The sequence below is a fragment of the Eumetopias jubatus genome, unplaced genomic scaffold (assembly GCF_037043125.1).
Source record: "Eumetopias jubatus isolate StellerSeaLion01/CBP00866 unplaced genomic scaffold, mEumJub1_p1.0 scaffold_6, whole genome shotgun sequence".
Classification (NCBI taxonomy): Eukaryota; Metazoa; Chordata; class Mammalia; order Carnivora; family Otariidae; genus Eumetopias; species Eumetopias jubatus.
In genome coordinates this window covers 78,429,693-78,447,027 of record NW_028274812.1, presented here as the reverse complement: position 1 = coordinate 78,447,027, position 17,335 = coordinate 78,429,693, and the positions used below count along the sequence as shown (strand labels likewise).

Sequence of the window (17,335 nt, the reverse complement as noted above, 5' to 3'; positions counted from 1 at the left end):
TGCTCATGCAGTCTCCAAACTTCTCAGGAATGAAAAGAAATAAAAAATTACTTTACAAAGTGATTCCTCTGTTCCTGGCAGTCCTATGTCCTTCCCAAAAGAGGACCCCGGTATGGTCTGAATGCTGGTGATCCCCCCCAAGTTCCTACATTGAAGTCCTACCCCCCCAGAGATGATGGTATTAGGAAGTGGGGCCTTTGGGAGGTGTTTCCATGCGAGTGGAGCCCTCATGTATGGGATTACCACTCCTAGGCAAGAGGGCCCAGAGAGCTCCCTAGCCCCTTCCGCTAGGACATAGTGAGAAGTCCACAATCTGGAAGCCAGCCCTCACCTAACCATGCTGACACCTTCAGTTTTGACTTCCAGTGTCCAGAAAAGTAAGAATTAAGTTTCTCTTATTTATAAGACACCCAAAATGTAGTATTTTGTTACAGCAGCCTGAACAGACCAAGATAGGCTATGTTTAAAATTCAAAAGACCAGGTTCGAATCCTGGTTTTTCTCATTCCTGAAGGCATATATATCCAAGTCCCTATTTCTTAGCCTAGAAAGGAGCTCTAATATCAACTATGCCACCTCCTTTCTCCGGTTGACGCAAGGCTAAAATGTGGTCATGCTGGGTAAGGAGCTTTCAAAATGGTGAAGTCCTCAACGAATGGGAAAGTATTTTAGTAAAATGTGATTCAGTGTACTTTGAAAGTGACAGATTTTCTTTTCTTTTTTCCATCTGACAGAGAGAGTGAGAGAGAGAGAGCACACAAATACAAGCAGGGGAGTGGGAGAGGGAGAAGCAGACTCCCCATTGAGCAGGGAGCCTGACATGGGGCTCGATCCCAGGACCCCTGGGATCATGACCTGAGCCGAAGGCAGATGCTTAATGACTGAGCCACCCAGGCGCCCCAAAAGTGACAGATTTTCAAGGATCAGCCCTAGTTCATGGTTTTTCACCAGCTCTGGTTTAACAGAACTCTATTCTGTTTATAAAGACCTTTTAAACAGTAGTGTTTTATTAAGTTTATTATATGGTGATCATTGCTGAGCACTTCTGATATCAAGTGTTTTAGATGTAATTCTTCCACGCTAGCACTCATAGATGGTTTTATTAAAATAATAACATTTTTAAAGGCCCAGCAACTAAGAAATCATCCTGTTTGACTTACTAGAGATACCATTATGGCACAAACTGTAACTATTCTTCACGTCTTCAGCAACAACAAAATGAAACACTGCCCAAGTTTAGTAAAGACACTACTTAGAGGCAGGTATTTTGCAGGCAAGAAAACCTTTTATTTTAAACCACAAATAGTCAGCAGGTGGCCACAACTATCCATGTTTCATTAAAATCACGTAAAACCTAGGTACAAAAGCACCACTGATTATTGCTCTAGAAAAACTGCGTGAAAAATTTAAATACGCACAGTAAAAACACCACAGTATGCACAGGACTCGATTTTTAAAGCAAGCGCATGGAATGCTGAATCAATCTTACACACAGCTTCCAATAACAAACTGGTATTTATTTCACTTGAGGATGATGGAAATTTCCAAAAAGCACGACTATGAGAAGATAAAATGTCCATCCTTATATATTTTTGTATGCCAACTAGTAGAATCCTAAAAAATTAGCATTTACAAAATACTCGGTAAAAATAGCTTTTAAAAGTTGCCCCGAGATGTACATAAAATCAACCCCAATTTTTTCACGACAATTCATTCTCCCTTGTTATCTACAGATTCAGTTTTCTGTGCCTGTGGAAAAGAAAGGGGAAAAAAAGAGAGACAGTTACTATTAAACCTACTAGAAGCCAAAGAAAAGTCTACCCAGCCAACACACATGCTTTGAACATCTGTTTTTTAGCAGCTCTATTGCAAAACCTAGTTCGACTCTGGGTGTAAAACAGACAAGGCAGGAATACAGTACGCAAACACTTTGCTGCATTGATTGCTTTCTGCTTTTCAAACGGCCACAGAAGCTTTACCTGCAAGCTCCCACTGTTCATGATAAAAAAACACCACACTACTACTATCTGCTTCTAGCCACTGCAAACATGCAGAATTTTCTACTGTACCCTTAACTCTCACTGTTTCAATCTGCCCCTTTACTGACAGTGTGCTGGGTGGGGTACCTCTGGAGGTTGAGACATTAACAGTTGAGCGAGAGATGTGGATCTGCAATAACATTATGGGCAATAAAAAGAGACATTATGAACGTGCTATCACCGGCTAACGCATTGAGCAATTTCTTTTAAGACACTGAGTCAGTCAGTGGGAGGTATTCATGGAAAGTACCTCTTCAGCTTTAGTTTCACCATTTTCAGATGGTGCAGTACCTTCCTTTCCAGCTTCTTGCTTTTCCTCCTTCTTCCCTTTAGCACCTTTGTTAATCTTTGTTCCCGGTTCTTTCTAACAGAGGGTCAGAGCACAGGGAAACAAAGCATGTTAGGGTGTGAGGTCAGCGAAAATCTGTCAGCCTCGTCCAAACACAAGGCGGAGCGCAACCATGGCCAACACGGTGGCTTTCAGGTGGGGAAGGAGAAGCCAAGTCTGCAAGGCTTCAAGTGAGTTACACTGAGGCTCTGTGAGAATGTTAACGGGCTGCTTAGATGGTCCACTGACTTTCTCTTCCAGGGAAAAGATGATTCTCCTCATGCATTTGTTCAGTGGGCCTCCTCACTCGCTACAGAGAAGTGGTTCTGCCGCCGAGAGCAGTGGGAACTGAAGGGTGAGGCAGAAGCCAGGGAAGAAGCCAGCAAGAGAAACACCTCACATGGGGCCACGGGGCTCGAGGAACGAGAAGGCTGAGAAAATGCTTATAAATGAAGCCCCACGTGAAGAAAAGTTCCTGAATTTAATACAAGCCACAGAAATGAGTTCTGCTCCAGAATCATCTACTCATGCCACAAATACACGTAGTTTCTTTTTTGTTTTTTTTTTTTAAGATTTTATTTATTTGACAGAGTGACAGAGAGTGTGAACACAAGCAGGGGGAGTGGGAGAGGGAGAAGCAGGCTGCCCGCGGAGCAGGGAGCCCGACGCTGCGGGGCTCGATCCTAAGACCCCAGGCTCAGGACCTGAGCCGAAGGCAGATGCTTAAAAGACTGAGCCACCCAGGAACCCCCCAAATAACACGTAGTTTCAAATAATTCACAACAATGCTCTGAAGGGCAGAGCACAGAAAAGCTATTTGGGATGTTTCTTAATAATTCTGTGCTTTTCTCCTTATTGGCAAACCCGGGTGTGTGCACCTACCTCAGTAGGACTGATGTGACGGCTTCATAAGAAAAGCAATTAGAACAGGGTCTAGCATAGTAGGAGAGCCATGTAAGTGTTTGCTGATGTTGATTATTTGCTAGTATTAATTATTGTATGATGAGTCATCAGCCCAGCCTAAGACCAGTTACAGAAGTCCGGCCCCCCTCCCCCAGCCCCTGGAGCTGCGGGCCACTGTGTGGCTAGGGCCCAGCCTCATGCTTTCCGAGCTGCCACGCGAATAGCGTGTGGCTACCAAACCCCTCTTGGACATGAGGCTTCTCAGAGCAACATGCTCTGACCACCTTTGCCTTTACTGACCGAATGAGAAACACATTCCTGGTAAAGCATAAAACTGTGCTTTATGCCTTTTGAGAAAGACTGTTAAAAATGGTGACACTTTCCTAGTCGTACGTTTAGTTTGAATCAGTAAACGTGATCTTTCCTTGGATGATTTTTAGTATGGAATTATAATTTATTCATTGTTTAAAAAAAGGCCAACATGGGGGAGGGAGCACCTCTTACCTTAGCAGATGTTTTTCTTGGTTTAGGTTCAGGTTTGGGTGGAGCAGGTTTCTGCAAAGATAAATTAAATTATACAAATACTGAAAAAGACAACCCTCAGGAACAAAAGGCACACAGCAAGACTGCAAAAGACAACAGGCCATTTTGACTCTGATTCTGTTCATTTAAAAATATTTCGTTCTATTTTCAGCATCAGGTAACAGCATAAAGATCTGTGCATTTCATAACTATTTTCATCCTGGGTTCTCAAGTGAACAGCAGGTGAGATTTAAAAGCCGACTCATTATTCCCCAGTCCAGAGTAGCTCTCCAGGAACAGGATTAAGCTTCCATCTCTGATGTCTCTGTACTTCCTTTGATCACAGCACAGCAGTAAGAGGAATGACTCAGGCCCTTAGCCAAATGACTCAATGAATTCGGTCACACTAGCCTTCCCAACAAGTCTAGAAATCACAGCACAATCGCAGGCAAAGCCCATCCGGTAATGAAGACTGCTGCCTGTGAAGTATTTCAAAATCATTTCCACATCCTTCCACCTCTGATGTCGATTTCAAGTTCTGTAGCCAAGCTTCTTCTACTTTCAACCTCTCCAATGCCAGCTCAAGGTGAGAGAAGAATCTCACACCCAACCAGACACTGGGCTCACTTGCTCCTAGAGCTCTTTATTAAGAACACAATTATTATAATAAAATGTCCACTGTTAGCTTCCAAAGTTTAAGATTTTTCTTATGCTTAGCCAAAGAGTCCACAAAGTGACTATTTTTCTCTTGATTCATGTGGTTCTCCTCCCCATTGCCCTGAGCAGTGCCTACCCTGTGGCCAAGGTCCCCTCCATATGGGGTTTCAGCCCTCTCCTGCTTACCAGGGCTCCTAACCAGGGTGCACGTGGGGACACTGGGGAAGATAACGGGTTTAAGCCTCTGGTTTTCTACGGCTATTTTAGGGCAAATATTTCTCTCATCAAGCTAGAAAAAAATAAGTGTACTTCTCTGAGAGCACTAGGGAGAATGGCTTTTAAGCAGAAAACACTGCCCAGGGTCTTCCCCTCTGGAGAAAAATTTCTCCGCAATGCCTCTAGGTGGTTCAGGTTCATATTGAATCTGGCCCTGTTCATCAAGGGCATAAAGGGAAATTGTAGACAGTGCAATTCCAGAAGACTAGCTGTTAGACATGACTTTTCAAATAAAAAAAGAAAATGGCTTGAGAAATAAGGGGTCTTTTTATTAATCTTACCACCCTAAATCTGTAGTCTATTCCCCAAAGACAGCAGCTTGCAGAGCTCCTACATTTTCAGGATTTAAAAAATTGTGTTGTTGTCAGGCTTTGATATATTGTATTAACATATATTTGTTTTCACAATTTACAGCAAATAATTTTCTTTTATGTTTTCTGTAAGAGAGACGTCTCCCTGATTCAGCATTCAAGCGTGTTGATGGGGCAGGTAAAGGATGAGGTTCTGCAGTCCGTAGACCCACTGGCCACTGAGGAGGCTCTGTGTCAGTAGCACGGGCAATGATCTCAGTGGAAGGTGCTTCTACTGCTAGTTCATGGTGCTCAGGAAAAGCTTGGTTTTAAATTTTGGTTTTTATTTGACTTAGGAGGTCTACTCCCTTAACGGGCTAGAGATCCACAGACTACAGTGGCTTGTAGTATAATCTCTAGTTAAGCCTAACAAAAGTTAAAATATAACTACTGAACCATGGTGAAAGTTAGTATTGGACAGAGCACACCAACTTGAGGGGCCTGCAGAAGAATCCAGCTTAACTGTGTACACACACACCTCCCGGCTCTTAATCTTCTGGGTGACTCTAATATCGCTTCCTTAGGTTGGGATTCACGTGAAGCACTGACTCACCCAACCCAAACTCGGCTATATCTCTGAACTTGTCAGTGCCCTAATTAAACACTTCTTCTTTTTTTTTTAAAGATTTTATTTATTTATTTGAGAGAGAGAGAATGACAGCACGAGAGGGAAGAGGGTCAGAGGGAGAAGCAGACTCCCTGCTGAGCAGGGAGCCCGATGTAGGACTTGATCCCGGGACTCCAGGATCATGACCTGAGCCGAAGGCAGTCGCTTAACCAACTGAGCCACCCAGGCGCCCCTAATTAAACACTTCTGCCTTGATTCCCTGCTCTGTGCCAGGCACAGGTGTTGGCCGAGGATGGAATCCATGCTTCCCTGAAGGCCAAAGTAGCAAGCAGCTCCTGGTGGCCAAGAAGCCAACGCCTTTCTCCCTACATCTCAGTGCGCAGCCTGGGTGGCGGCTATTTTAACCAAATTCCTCCACCAGCAAGCCAGGCTGACCACCTGTCTTGGCAGAGTGGGGACTGGTACACCGGCAGGACAGCAAGGAGGAGCATGAGAGCCACCAAGGAGCACAGCATGGTGAGAAGGGCTGGAGCCCGTTCATGGCCAAGGCTTGATCACACCTAATGATCTTAATTAACCCTTGTCTATTCCCCAGGCCTCACCCACAGAGGGAGACTCTGAGTGGCAAAGTGGAATCATTACTTTTCCAAAGATTCTCTGGTTCTGAAATGAGGCTACAGCACATGAATTCTGATAGCTTTCAGCACATTCTGATGGAAGCATGAGCCGTGGAGACTCCCAATTCTTGTCCACCTTAGTACATCATGTGGAATCAGGAGGTAGGACTTGGCTTAATGTGCTTCTTTTGTAGCAGAGATTTAGCAATGTCTAACAACTTCCTGGGCTTTATGTTCTTGGTAATGGGGGTGGCCGTGTGACTTTTCAATGACCTATCTGCTCAAGTGAATTGCTTGGCAACACTGGTCATGTTTGCTAGAAATTCCGACCCAGGTAATTTCCAAAAAAGAAATAAAAAAACTCAAGGGAAATAATGCCTTAATCTTCCTTCTGCTGCTTTGCCCTGAACGGAGGGAACATGGACTCGTAAGAACAACAAGGGGGTTCTAATGTACTCACCGCGGACAATCTGGCAGACCGTCTGGTGGGCTACAAAGGAAATAAAAAAAATATGTATTCGTATTATATCCAACCAAGTTGGTTTTTAAAAATTCATTCCTGATATCTGACTTTGTTGAAAGACTATAATGGTATGGCTCCAATTACCCTCTCCAGGTGGGCACTTCAAGTGCCCTGGATACCACAATACTCAAGAGGAAGTTTCCTAAAGATGTGTAGACACACTGTTCAAAGAAATGGCCTCTCCTAACTAAGGGCAAGAAAAAGAAAGGAAGATTAATTTAGGTTCTGACCCATAATCTCCTTTTGTGATAAAACGAACAATAGGAGCATTGAGGAGCTATTTAAGAACTAGTTCCAGTCTGACTCTTGCTCCTTACAAACAGAACTAAAACCTACACATTAATACAAAAAAAAAAGACGTATATAACTGGGTAGAAACAAAAGTAGGAGTTCTCTGACTTGTTACTATGCTAGAAAGGAGAATGATGATAAATCTTAGGCAGTTAACAAGAAAGACTTCCTTTTACTTGTAACAGGTATTTATATTTATCTGCTAAACGCATATGTTAAAGATTTAAACAGAGTAAAAACCCCACTAATCTTTTTTTGATAAAGATTTTTAAAAATTTATTCATTTGAGAGAGAGAGACAGAATGAGCGAGAGCACGAGCAGGGGGGAGGGTCAGGGGGAGAAGGAGCAGCAGACTCCCGGCTGAGCAGATGTGGGGCTCCATGCCAGGACCCTGAGATCATGACCTGAGCCGAAGGCAGATGCTTAACGACTGAGCCACCCAGGTGCCCCCAAAATTCACTCATCTTTTCTTTTAATTTGGATGTTTAGAAAATTTAGAAAAACTGGATTGAGATTGGTATTTTTCAGGAAATCTTTTCTCTTCGAGGATAGTACAAATTAAGCAAATGAGACTGCAAAGAAAATTTAAAATAGCCAAACTGTTGTAGGCATTTCAGAAGGAAGCACACAGAACTGATATTCTACTTACCATCAGCAAAAGATGGCTCCCCAAGGGATTTCACATTCTGAAAGTACAACTGCCTTTCTTTAAGTGTTCCAGAAATAAATACTCCATACTTTTTGTCTGTTGTACTCACTGCCCTGTCTCTGGCAGAACACAGTGTATGTTCCACCTAACATACAGTAGATTCTCAAAAGGATGTGCTGAAAAAATGAACTTGATCTTTTCCCTAATTCTTGCTGCCTTATGCAGACTTTGCCTCATTACGATAGCTTAAATGTTTCAAATAATTGTTTTAAGGGGGTCAGCAAAAATGGTCAGTAGGAACGCGTGCCACGACTGCAAGGAATTATGGAATTCTTGAAGCCGTGCTAAGGTCAGTGCAGGTCAGCTGGGCAGGCCAAACTGGAAGAAATATTTCTTGCCATCTTCACATCTAAGAACTTTCTTCCTGAAAATAGCCGGAGGAAGCTGAATTCATCTTTCTTTAAACTACAGAAGGAAACGAAGGGCCAGGGCCTCCATGAATAATTTTAACCCTGGGGTCTCAGGGAAAAAAGCAGAGCTGGACTTCAGGCCAGCTAACAGAATATGCAGAGACTGGAGACGGTGCAGGTGAAGTGGTAGCTGTGATATATTCACTGCACAGGGTAAGAGGATGTACAGCTCGACGCTTAGTATGGGAGGAGTGCCTGGATCAGATGCTCCATAGGAAATACCATGGTGTCTGCTAGGATTATCACGGATGCATTCATGACAATGCACCCGTGAGTCACAGGGAACCAGAACCCAAATCCTGTGATGCCTTTCTCAGGATGGTTAACTGCAATGAACTGGATATCACCAAAGAAAAGACAACATTAGCAATTGAACCAGCCAGCAAGTAACTTGTGCTTCTTCAAAACGTTCTTGGAGCATCCACTAATTACCAAACAGAGCTCAGCTTTGATGCTTCTGTATGGCCTCAAGAACTACCCCACCCTCTCCCAGGTGAAGCCCTGCTGGTAGAAGAGTGCTCAGAAAGAGACACTCTGAGAGAAAAAATGGCCACCTCTATGCTCAAGAGGGGTGAACGGACCTTATCTGAATCCCTCTCCAGCTGCTGTCAACGTATGTACGGCACTGGCCTTACCTCACTGTTCACCTCATCTGTCTCACGTCTGTACCCCTACTGCACAAGACCCTCTTCTCTGGCAGTTCTGTAGCTCCAGTGCCCAGTGGGGGCCCTCCCTGAATGCTGAGGTGAGCAGAATGCATAAGCACCAGAAATGTGTAGTAGTGGGAACTTGAGGGGAGCTGTGCCGAGACCACTGCTCAGCTACTGTCCAGGAAGGGATCTGAAAAGAGGCCAAATACACTAACTACTACTTACAACTGCCTTCCTATCCACCAAGTAGTGGTCGTGAGTAAAATCTCATAGAAGTGAGGCCAAATCATGTGAAGAATTTCCCAACTCTGGTGCTGCAGTTCCTTTCATCTCCATGTGAACCCCTGAGCGTACCGAAGAGGCAGACGTCAGAGACTGCTTTGGGATTTCCAGAGATACTCCAACCCCAAGCAAGCACTGTTCTGCGGGGCCCAAAAGCCGTTCTGATCCAGAGGACTCCCTGTTTTTTTAATTCAGGCCCAGTACAAGAGTTTCAAAATAACAAGCCTAGGAAATTAATGCAAAAACAAGGTCTGCCTCTCCAGGCTGTCGAAACCAACCGTCTCTAAAAAGCACATCTTTTACTGTAAAATCATCTCATGACTTTCTGTCTAAAATTTACCGGCTCTTCTTTCTATGCTATTTAAAAAGGACTTTTCTCAAATTTCCCTTTCCAGTGACCATCATAAGAGATTTTCTTTTTCACTGCAAACAGTGGAGGCTGAGATGGACCTTGCACTCACAGGCAGCAGCTTATGCATGCAAGTTTGTTCACCTTCCTGGAAGCTTCCAACAGCTTGCACAGCCTTAAAATCTATAAATGACCGGGCTGTATTTATTGGCTATAACATGGACGAGACTGCCAGTTTTTCCTCCTTAAAGCACTAGCATTTTAAGTATTCATTTGAGACTCGGACCGTTGGGCAGGACAATTATGGAAAAAAAAAAAGTAAGAATTTCTTTCAATTTGTTGACTGACTCCTTGGGAGAAGTGGCCACCAAAAGAGTGGTTCTCAGAGGAGGAAAGAAGACTTTCAGAATGACACATCACCAAGAATTACAGAGACAAGATATGGGAGGGTTTGTCACTGCCGTGTATAGGGGCTGGGCACAATGAAATTTTTTAATAAGCATTTGAGTAACTGATCACTCCCTGGGTTGGAGCAAATTCTGGTGAAGGCTACTCTGAAAGACACAGAGTCTTTTACTTTAGCATCCTGGTTGTAAAAGAACATGGAAGTCTAATTTCACTACAACTAAGTTCACTGGGATAGCTGGATTCAAGTAGAATCACTGGACTTTGCTGAATACTGCTTGAAACATATGGGCCCATTCCAATGGGATTTGGAAGTATGTTTATCTTTATAAGATTTCTTAATGCTCCTAAGCCTGACCATGTACAGATCTTCCTCAACTTCCAATGGAGTTACATCCTCATAAACCCATCGTAAGTTGAGAATGCATTTAATACACCCAACCTACCAAACATCATAGCTTAGTCTAGCCTCCCTTAAATGTGCCCAGAACATGTATATTAGCCTACAGTTGGGCAAAGTTATCTAACACAAAGCCTGTTTTATAATAAAGTATCGAATATCCCATGTAATTTATTGAATACTATCCTGAAAGTGAAAAACAGAATGGCTGTCTAGGTACAGAAGGGTTGTACACGCATGGGTTGTTGACCCTCGCGATCATAGGGCTGCCTGGGAGCTGCGGCTCACAGCCACTGCCCAGCATCACAGGGGAACATCATACCACATAAAGATAGCCTGGGAAAAGAGCAAAACCGAAAGTGTGGTTTCTACTGAATGAGTATTGCTTTCGCACCACAGTAAAGCCAAAGAATTGTTAAGTCAGACCATCACAAGTCAGGGACCATGTGTACTCGAAGGCAAAGCCAGAAGTCAAGTTGCTTTTAATTTCAAAAGACGAATGAGGAGCCAAATAGAAATTACCTTTTTGGAAAACTGGGAAGTGGGGAAAGATGGATATCAGAGCCTTGGCTGGGGAAATGCAGAGGACAGAAAAATGGCACTGGATAACCAGATTTATGATTACCACAAAAGTGGCATGAGGACAGAGGATTTTGAGTCAGGAGACTCAGGTATCTTTCCTGGTTTTGCAATACACAAGTTGCGACATCTGTGGGAAATAATGTATTTCTCTCAGGACCTTGTTTCCTCTAGTAAAGCTGGAAATAATAGTATCTGCCTGTTATCAAACATAGCATTTCCCTGATATTCATTATTCCCTTTCCTGGCTTTATTTTTCTTCATAGCAAATATCCAGTGATTTCATTTTACTCTCTTTCTCTTTCCACTAAAATGGAAGCTCCATGAAGGAAGAGATTTTGGCTTCTTTTGTTCACTGTGGAATCTGCAGAGCCTAGAACAGTGCTTGGCACATTACAGGTGCACAGTACTTTTCTGTTGAGGAATGAATGTACTCTGCCCTCATTTCAGGGTTATTGTAAGGATCAGATAAAATAATGAACATTAAAGGGCTTTGTAAACTGCCAAATGTAATGCTTTTGAACATACTGTTGTGGTCGCTTATTGTCCAAAAACTATACTCTGCACCATGCCCTTGAAATATCATGGCAGTGGAAGAGGATTTTCAAAAGAGGATCCCTCTTTGTAACTTGGTACCTATTCCCCATAGTCAAGCCTGTGCATATTCAATGACAAAACTAGAAAATTCAGTCAATTCAGTGGGGGGAAAAAAATCAATCAATATACTGTCTGACAGTTCTTACCCTAACCCACCAGCTAACTGACTGACCTTTTCACTTTTCAAACAATTGTGTTGATGTCCTGAAGACAAATCATGAGTTTTAATCTGGTCTTGGCTTAAATGACAGGGTAAGAGTTTCTTCTAGGAACAATTTTTGTTAGCAATAATACATATAATAACATAAATTGTTAAAATAATATAAAATATATAAATAACACAAATAATTAAAATTCTGAGGCTAAAATACTATGTATAAGACAGCTTGATAAGCAAGAATCTCCTACATATATTCTGACCAGCTTGATTGCTCTGTGTAGAAGGATTGGAAAGACTGTTTACACTATCCAAGATCTATTGTGTGTAATGGTTTCTAGGTTTTCTGACTGACAGATCAATTTAAATAGCAGTTCCTAAGGAAAAATCCAAATGTGGTTTGTGTCCAAATCTAAAAATTACATTAAGATTTGTTACACTTAGCCAACTGTCCTACAAATTACATTTTGCCATTTTCAGGAAAACCCATGCATTTGTCATTTTTTGGTTGATTCTAGTGTTTGTTTAGTAACTTGACATGGGACCACAAACTTCACCTCCCAAACTGTTAGACACTGAATGCAGGAAATGATGATGGGGCCTTGGTTACAGGCAGTTTTGTTTGTTTTACTTTCAAATTAATTTAGTTATAGATTCTGTTAAAGATTTTCCATTTGGCAGAACAAATTTCCTTGTACAAGTTTTGTGGAGGGGTTCTGCTATCATGACAAACTCCTCTGAATTATTAAACCACAGTATGAATCACCCAATCAAAGAATCTATGACCAGATACTGTTTCTATCTCTCACATGACCCTTTTAGTTTATAAGCTCAAGGGTAAGAGCTGCAGTTTTTTTACACACTGTAAAGCTCTGTGCAAAAGTGAATGGCTGTCATCAGAGTTAGCATCTAATCTGCTACTTTTTCATCCATCTCCTTTTAGAAGTTCATGATATTACCACGGTGGGTAAATGCAACCATCTCTCTCCATTTCTTAGCTTTTTGGAGGTTTCTGTACTTTATTATTTTTTTTTTTGAGTCCAGTTTTTTTTTAATTAACATAATGTATTATTTGTTTCAGGGGTACAGGTCTGTGAGTCATCATTCTTACACAATTCACAGCGCTCACCGAGTCATCATTCTTACACAATTCACAGTGCTCACCTTAGCACATACCCTTTAATACACAGTTTCTTTGAATTGTTACCTAATTAACTATCCTAAGCCCTAAGAATTTTCCTGATTAAAAAAAAACTTTAATATTTTGACATTTTGTGTGTCTTTTCACAATTTTTTTTACTTTAGAGATGACTCCTTTTAGGGGAATACTCAGCATTGAAAAAAGAAATTTATAATTCACTCATTGGAGCAGAGAATTTATTAAATCAACAGTCTTTCATTTCCTTGCTGTGAAAGGCAGACTTTGTTCTCCTTGATGAATTTACCTATTATCTCGCTCTTTGCCCAGAAGGAATTCTCAGTATCCACTTTACCAGATAGCAGGACCGACAGGTAGAAACATAAACAACACAGTAAGTGGAAAAGGCCGCACCAGTGTACCCAACTGAAATTTACCTAGGCCAAGAGACACTCCACAGTGACACTTTTATCTCTGGTTTATGCGGTCTCGACAACCTTATTCAGAATTGCATTCACTCAGATGTAGACAATCCTAACAATATTAAAAAATTCCAGGTAAAATAATTAAATACAGGATGTCAAAGATACACTTACCTCCTGCTTAGTTACTTTGGATCCATCCTTGCCCTCTGTGTTCTCCGGAGACTAGAAAGAAAATATTTCAATGAATTGTATTTAAAAGGGAAAGCACACATTCGAGGCACATTTGAAAAAAACAGCTATTTCAATTCACAGGACCACATAAGTCAACAGATATTTTGTGGAGAAAAAGCAAGTTTGTAAGAGGATACATTTTACACACATGCACACGTGCGCGCACACACATACACACACAGCATTTATCTGCACAACTGCTCTAATCTTAAAACAGGAGTGGTGCAAGAACTGATATGAACCCCTGTTTTTAATGTGCACTCACCCTACGTCATTTTCATTGATTTTTGATGATTAAACCACTAGTAAAAGAACAGAGACCCAGTGGCCAGAGGCAGCGGTGCCAGGAACCACCACACGTTCCAGGCACTTTGTTTCTCTAAGATGAGGGCAGGATGCTAAGAAAGCTCAGCCTGAGCACAAAAGCGTATTTTTGTCCCATACTCGCCTCGCTTTGATTTCTAGCCTGCTTCTTGATATGACTTGACAAATATGTCATGGATTATTATTCTTTCATTATCAACTCCAGCATCTCTACCAAACCCCCAGCCTTGGCCGGACAGCCCAACGCCCTGCCACCCCAGCTGATTTGCTTCCTGATTTTGACCCACCCCCTGAGGCAGCACCTGTCACCCTGGTGACAGCTCAAACCTGACTCCTTTATGTGAGTACAACAGCGCATACAACTGAAGGAAAAATATCATTAGATGTAGGTGACACACTGCAGATCCCAATATATTTTTATTGGCTAAAGGCAGTAAATAAGATGAAAACGATTAAGCTAATTAGAAAATTAAACTATTTCATACATTTTAAAACCATATAAATGTGGAAGGTGATTACCCAATCTCTATGACAGGTGAGCAGAAGATATGAATAGAGTTTCTAAGAGAAAAAATACAAATAGCAAACTGACATTTGGCATACTGCTTGGCTTGAGCAAAATGAAAGGGCTATGCGGTAATGCCTCATCTGATAAAATGAGGAAAAAATTTTAAAGATAATAAAACCCACTGTTTGGTGGGCCTGGCGACACTGTAAATTAATATGATATTTTTAAAGAACAAACGGGCAATCTGAGAAAGACACACAGGACTAATCATATAATGATCCAGTAATTCCAGTTTTGGAACCAGGACTCAAAGACAGACTGTAAAAATACTGTTTTAGTTGTACTGTTTTTAATAGGGAGTAACTGGAAACCACTCACATGATTAGTAAATAATAGAGAAATATTTAAGTAAACTATGTAATTATTAATGCAATGGGATTAAAAATAGTTAGGCTGTGTGAATACATAGAAAGTCCACATAAGACAATGCTAAGTTAAAAAAAAAAACAGGCTATAAAATAACCTGTAAAACATAGATCAGAGGTAGATAAAGTCTTTTAGAAAGTCAAAAGCTTTTCTTCAAGGCAGATGACCTAGTAAACCTTCGGTTCTCTCTGAGACTGTCCACAGACTCTCTCTCCACAGTCTGTCGGCTCACCTCTCTCCAGAGCCTCGCATGTGCATGGAGTTCTTTTCTTTTCTCCCTCCCTCCCTCCCTTTCTGATTTATTTATTTATTTGAAAGAGAGAGCGCGCACACGCCTGCACAAGCAAGGGGAGGAGCAGAGGGAGACGGAGACATGCATGGAGTTCTGTTCTTTTCTCTTCTCTTTTCTTTTCTTTCTCTCTTCCTTCAAGATTTATTTATTTATTTGAAAGAGTGAGAGAGAGAGAGAGAGAGAGAGCGCGCGCCCGCGCGCCCGCACAGCAAGGGGAGGAGCAGAGGGAGATGGAGACATGTATGGAGTTCTGTTCTTTTTTCTTTTCTTCCGTCCTTCCTTCCCTCCTTCCCTCCCTCCTTCCTTCCTTCCTTCTTTCCTTCCAGATTTATTTGAGAGAGAGAGCGCACGTGCACCCACACAAGCGAGGGGAGGAGCAGAGGGAGATGGAGACAAGCCGACTCCCGGCTGAGCAGGGAGCTGGAGGCAGGACTCGATCTCACGACCCAAGGATCATGACCTGAGCCAAAACCAAGAGTGAGACACTTAATCAACCGAGCTGCCCAGGCGCTTCTCATGGAGTTCTTGTTTCCCAAATGAACCAACCATTTTCCCCTCTTCCCTGATACCTTCTCTATCATGAAGGGAAACAGAGCTTCTCTTTTCTGTTCCCCACTCTCTTGCACAGGAATTTCTAATTCACAGATCTTGCTGTATCAGCCGGCCAAGTTGGAGAGAGCAAAACCTTACAAAGTGTGAGCGTCTGAAGACAGTCCATACGTGGACCATTTGAATTTGCTCAATTCTATGCTACAAACTCGACCCTCTGACCACAAATGAGATCCTCTGTCAAGAAGCACTGGGCTCTCATTCACACCTGTTAGGCCAGTTGGTACCCCAGTTCAATCTGGGGTACCCCCACCTGTAACTGGTAGGCATTTAAAGAAGTAGCACACAGCTATTCTGATGTTAACTGACGTTAAAAAAGTTAAAAAGGGATGTTAATGACATAATTTCCAATATTCTATGCAGTGCATTACTGACAGCAATATGATTGGGAGATCACTTTCTAAACACTGACCTAAGTCAAATGCAAATAACTGGAAAAAAAAAAAAAAGAAACCTGGAAAGACGCCACACACACAAAAAAACAGGTATAACTGAAAATGTTAATGGCTTCAGATGAATGAATATAAGAGTGGAAATGTGAAGAGTTACAACTCAAGGCAAAGCTGGTTTCTCTGGCAATCTCGCCATAAGGGCTTTCTATTAACAAGCACATAACAAATTTAGAAACAAGCCAAACGATCTTTACCCTGGGATCAGTGTGGTACTGTAGCATGAATGCAGGTCAGGACAAGGGCTTGAATGCTGGCTCTCTACCTAGAGTCTCTTCATCCGTGAATGACAGATGATAATGACATTGAACTCCCAAGCATCATGCTTAAGACCAAGCGAGATGTTAGAGCATTTCATAGATGGTGAATAGTTATACAGATGTTATGCAACGAGATATGTATCTTAATGAGTCTTTAAATTACCAAATGTCAAATTATATTCAAAAGAACCTTAAAGGTGAACACATCCAGATTCCCTGTAACCTTGTCATCTGTTTTTGAACAGGGTAACACGGAGTAATTTCAGAAGGACTTACCATTTCAGACTGTCTTACCACACACCCTGTCCACCTTTAACACTTAGCCATGAGGCTGGGGACAAGAAGGAGGGTATGGTACGAAGGGACTGAACAGAAGCCCAAAGTTTTTCTCCCAAGAGATTGTGAGGAATAAAGATAAAGGGGGAAATGGGGATTGGGGGTGTACACTGATGATCTCAGACATACTTCAACCTTCTAGTGGGCTGATGGGAAGGATGAGGTGAGTGTGAGGAATTCCAATGCAGAAGGGTTCTCGTCTCACTTCCAAGGACAGAGCAGGCTTGTGCTAATCCAGTTTGAATCCAGATTGGTCAAGAGGGTAGAGAACCACAGTCAAACAAAAAGGTCTCATTCACATATGTGAGGCTACTTCAGTACCCGAGTGGCAAGGGTAGTGAACTGAGAGCCAGGAGGGGGGTGGAAGACAAACATGGTGGCCAGATGGAAGGCACAGCAGGGATTCTAGAAGTTTGGAGTACCACTGAGAGCTGATCTGAGGGCAAGTCAGCAGGAAGGTGGATCACTGAACACCTGGTGACCAGATGGGGACAGAGAATCGGCCAAGAAGGCACGAACTTTGGCAAAAATCAATAGGTAGTTGAACTTGTTGAACAGATTCTGAAAATAAAAGTAGGCTCATTGAAATAAAAAAGAAAAAAACCCTCAAAACATAAGCTCTGGACCAGGGACAGAAGAAATAATAAACTATCATAGACTGCTGAGTGAGTAGCTCAGCGTGCAACAAAGAGCAATAAAGTAATGAACACTATGCAAGAGAGGTT

General features: G+C 42.2%; 1 protein-coding gene across 1 annotated transcript in view; it reads right to left on the bottom strand.

The window, feature by feature from the left end:
* Positions 1–1,264: 1,264 nt before the first annotated feature.
* HMGN3 (high mobility group nucleosomal binding domain 3) overlaps positions 1,265–17,335 on the bottom strand; it is a 30,681-nt gene continuing 14,610 nt past the window's right edge. Inside the window, exons 2-6 of the mRNA XM_028108078.2 lie at positions 13,347–13,397; positions 6,720–6,749; positions 3,774–3,824; positions 2,289–2,402; positions 1,265–1,748 (exon numbers count right to left, since the gene is read on the bottom strand). Coding sequence (XP_027963879.1) covers positions 1,710–1,748; positions 2,289–2,402; positions 3,774–3,824; positions 6,720–6,749; positions 13,347–13,397 — 285 coding nt within the window. The 3' untranslated portion in view covers positions 1,265–1,709. The remainder of the gene's footprint in view (positions 1,749–2,288; positions 2,403–3,773; positions 3,825–6,719; positions 6,750–13,346; positions 13,398–17,335) is intronic.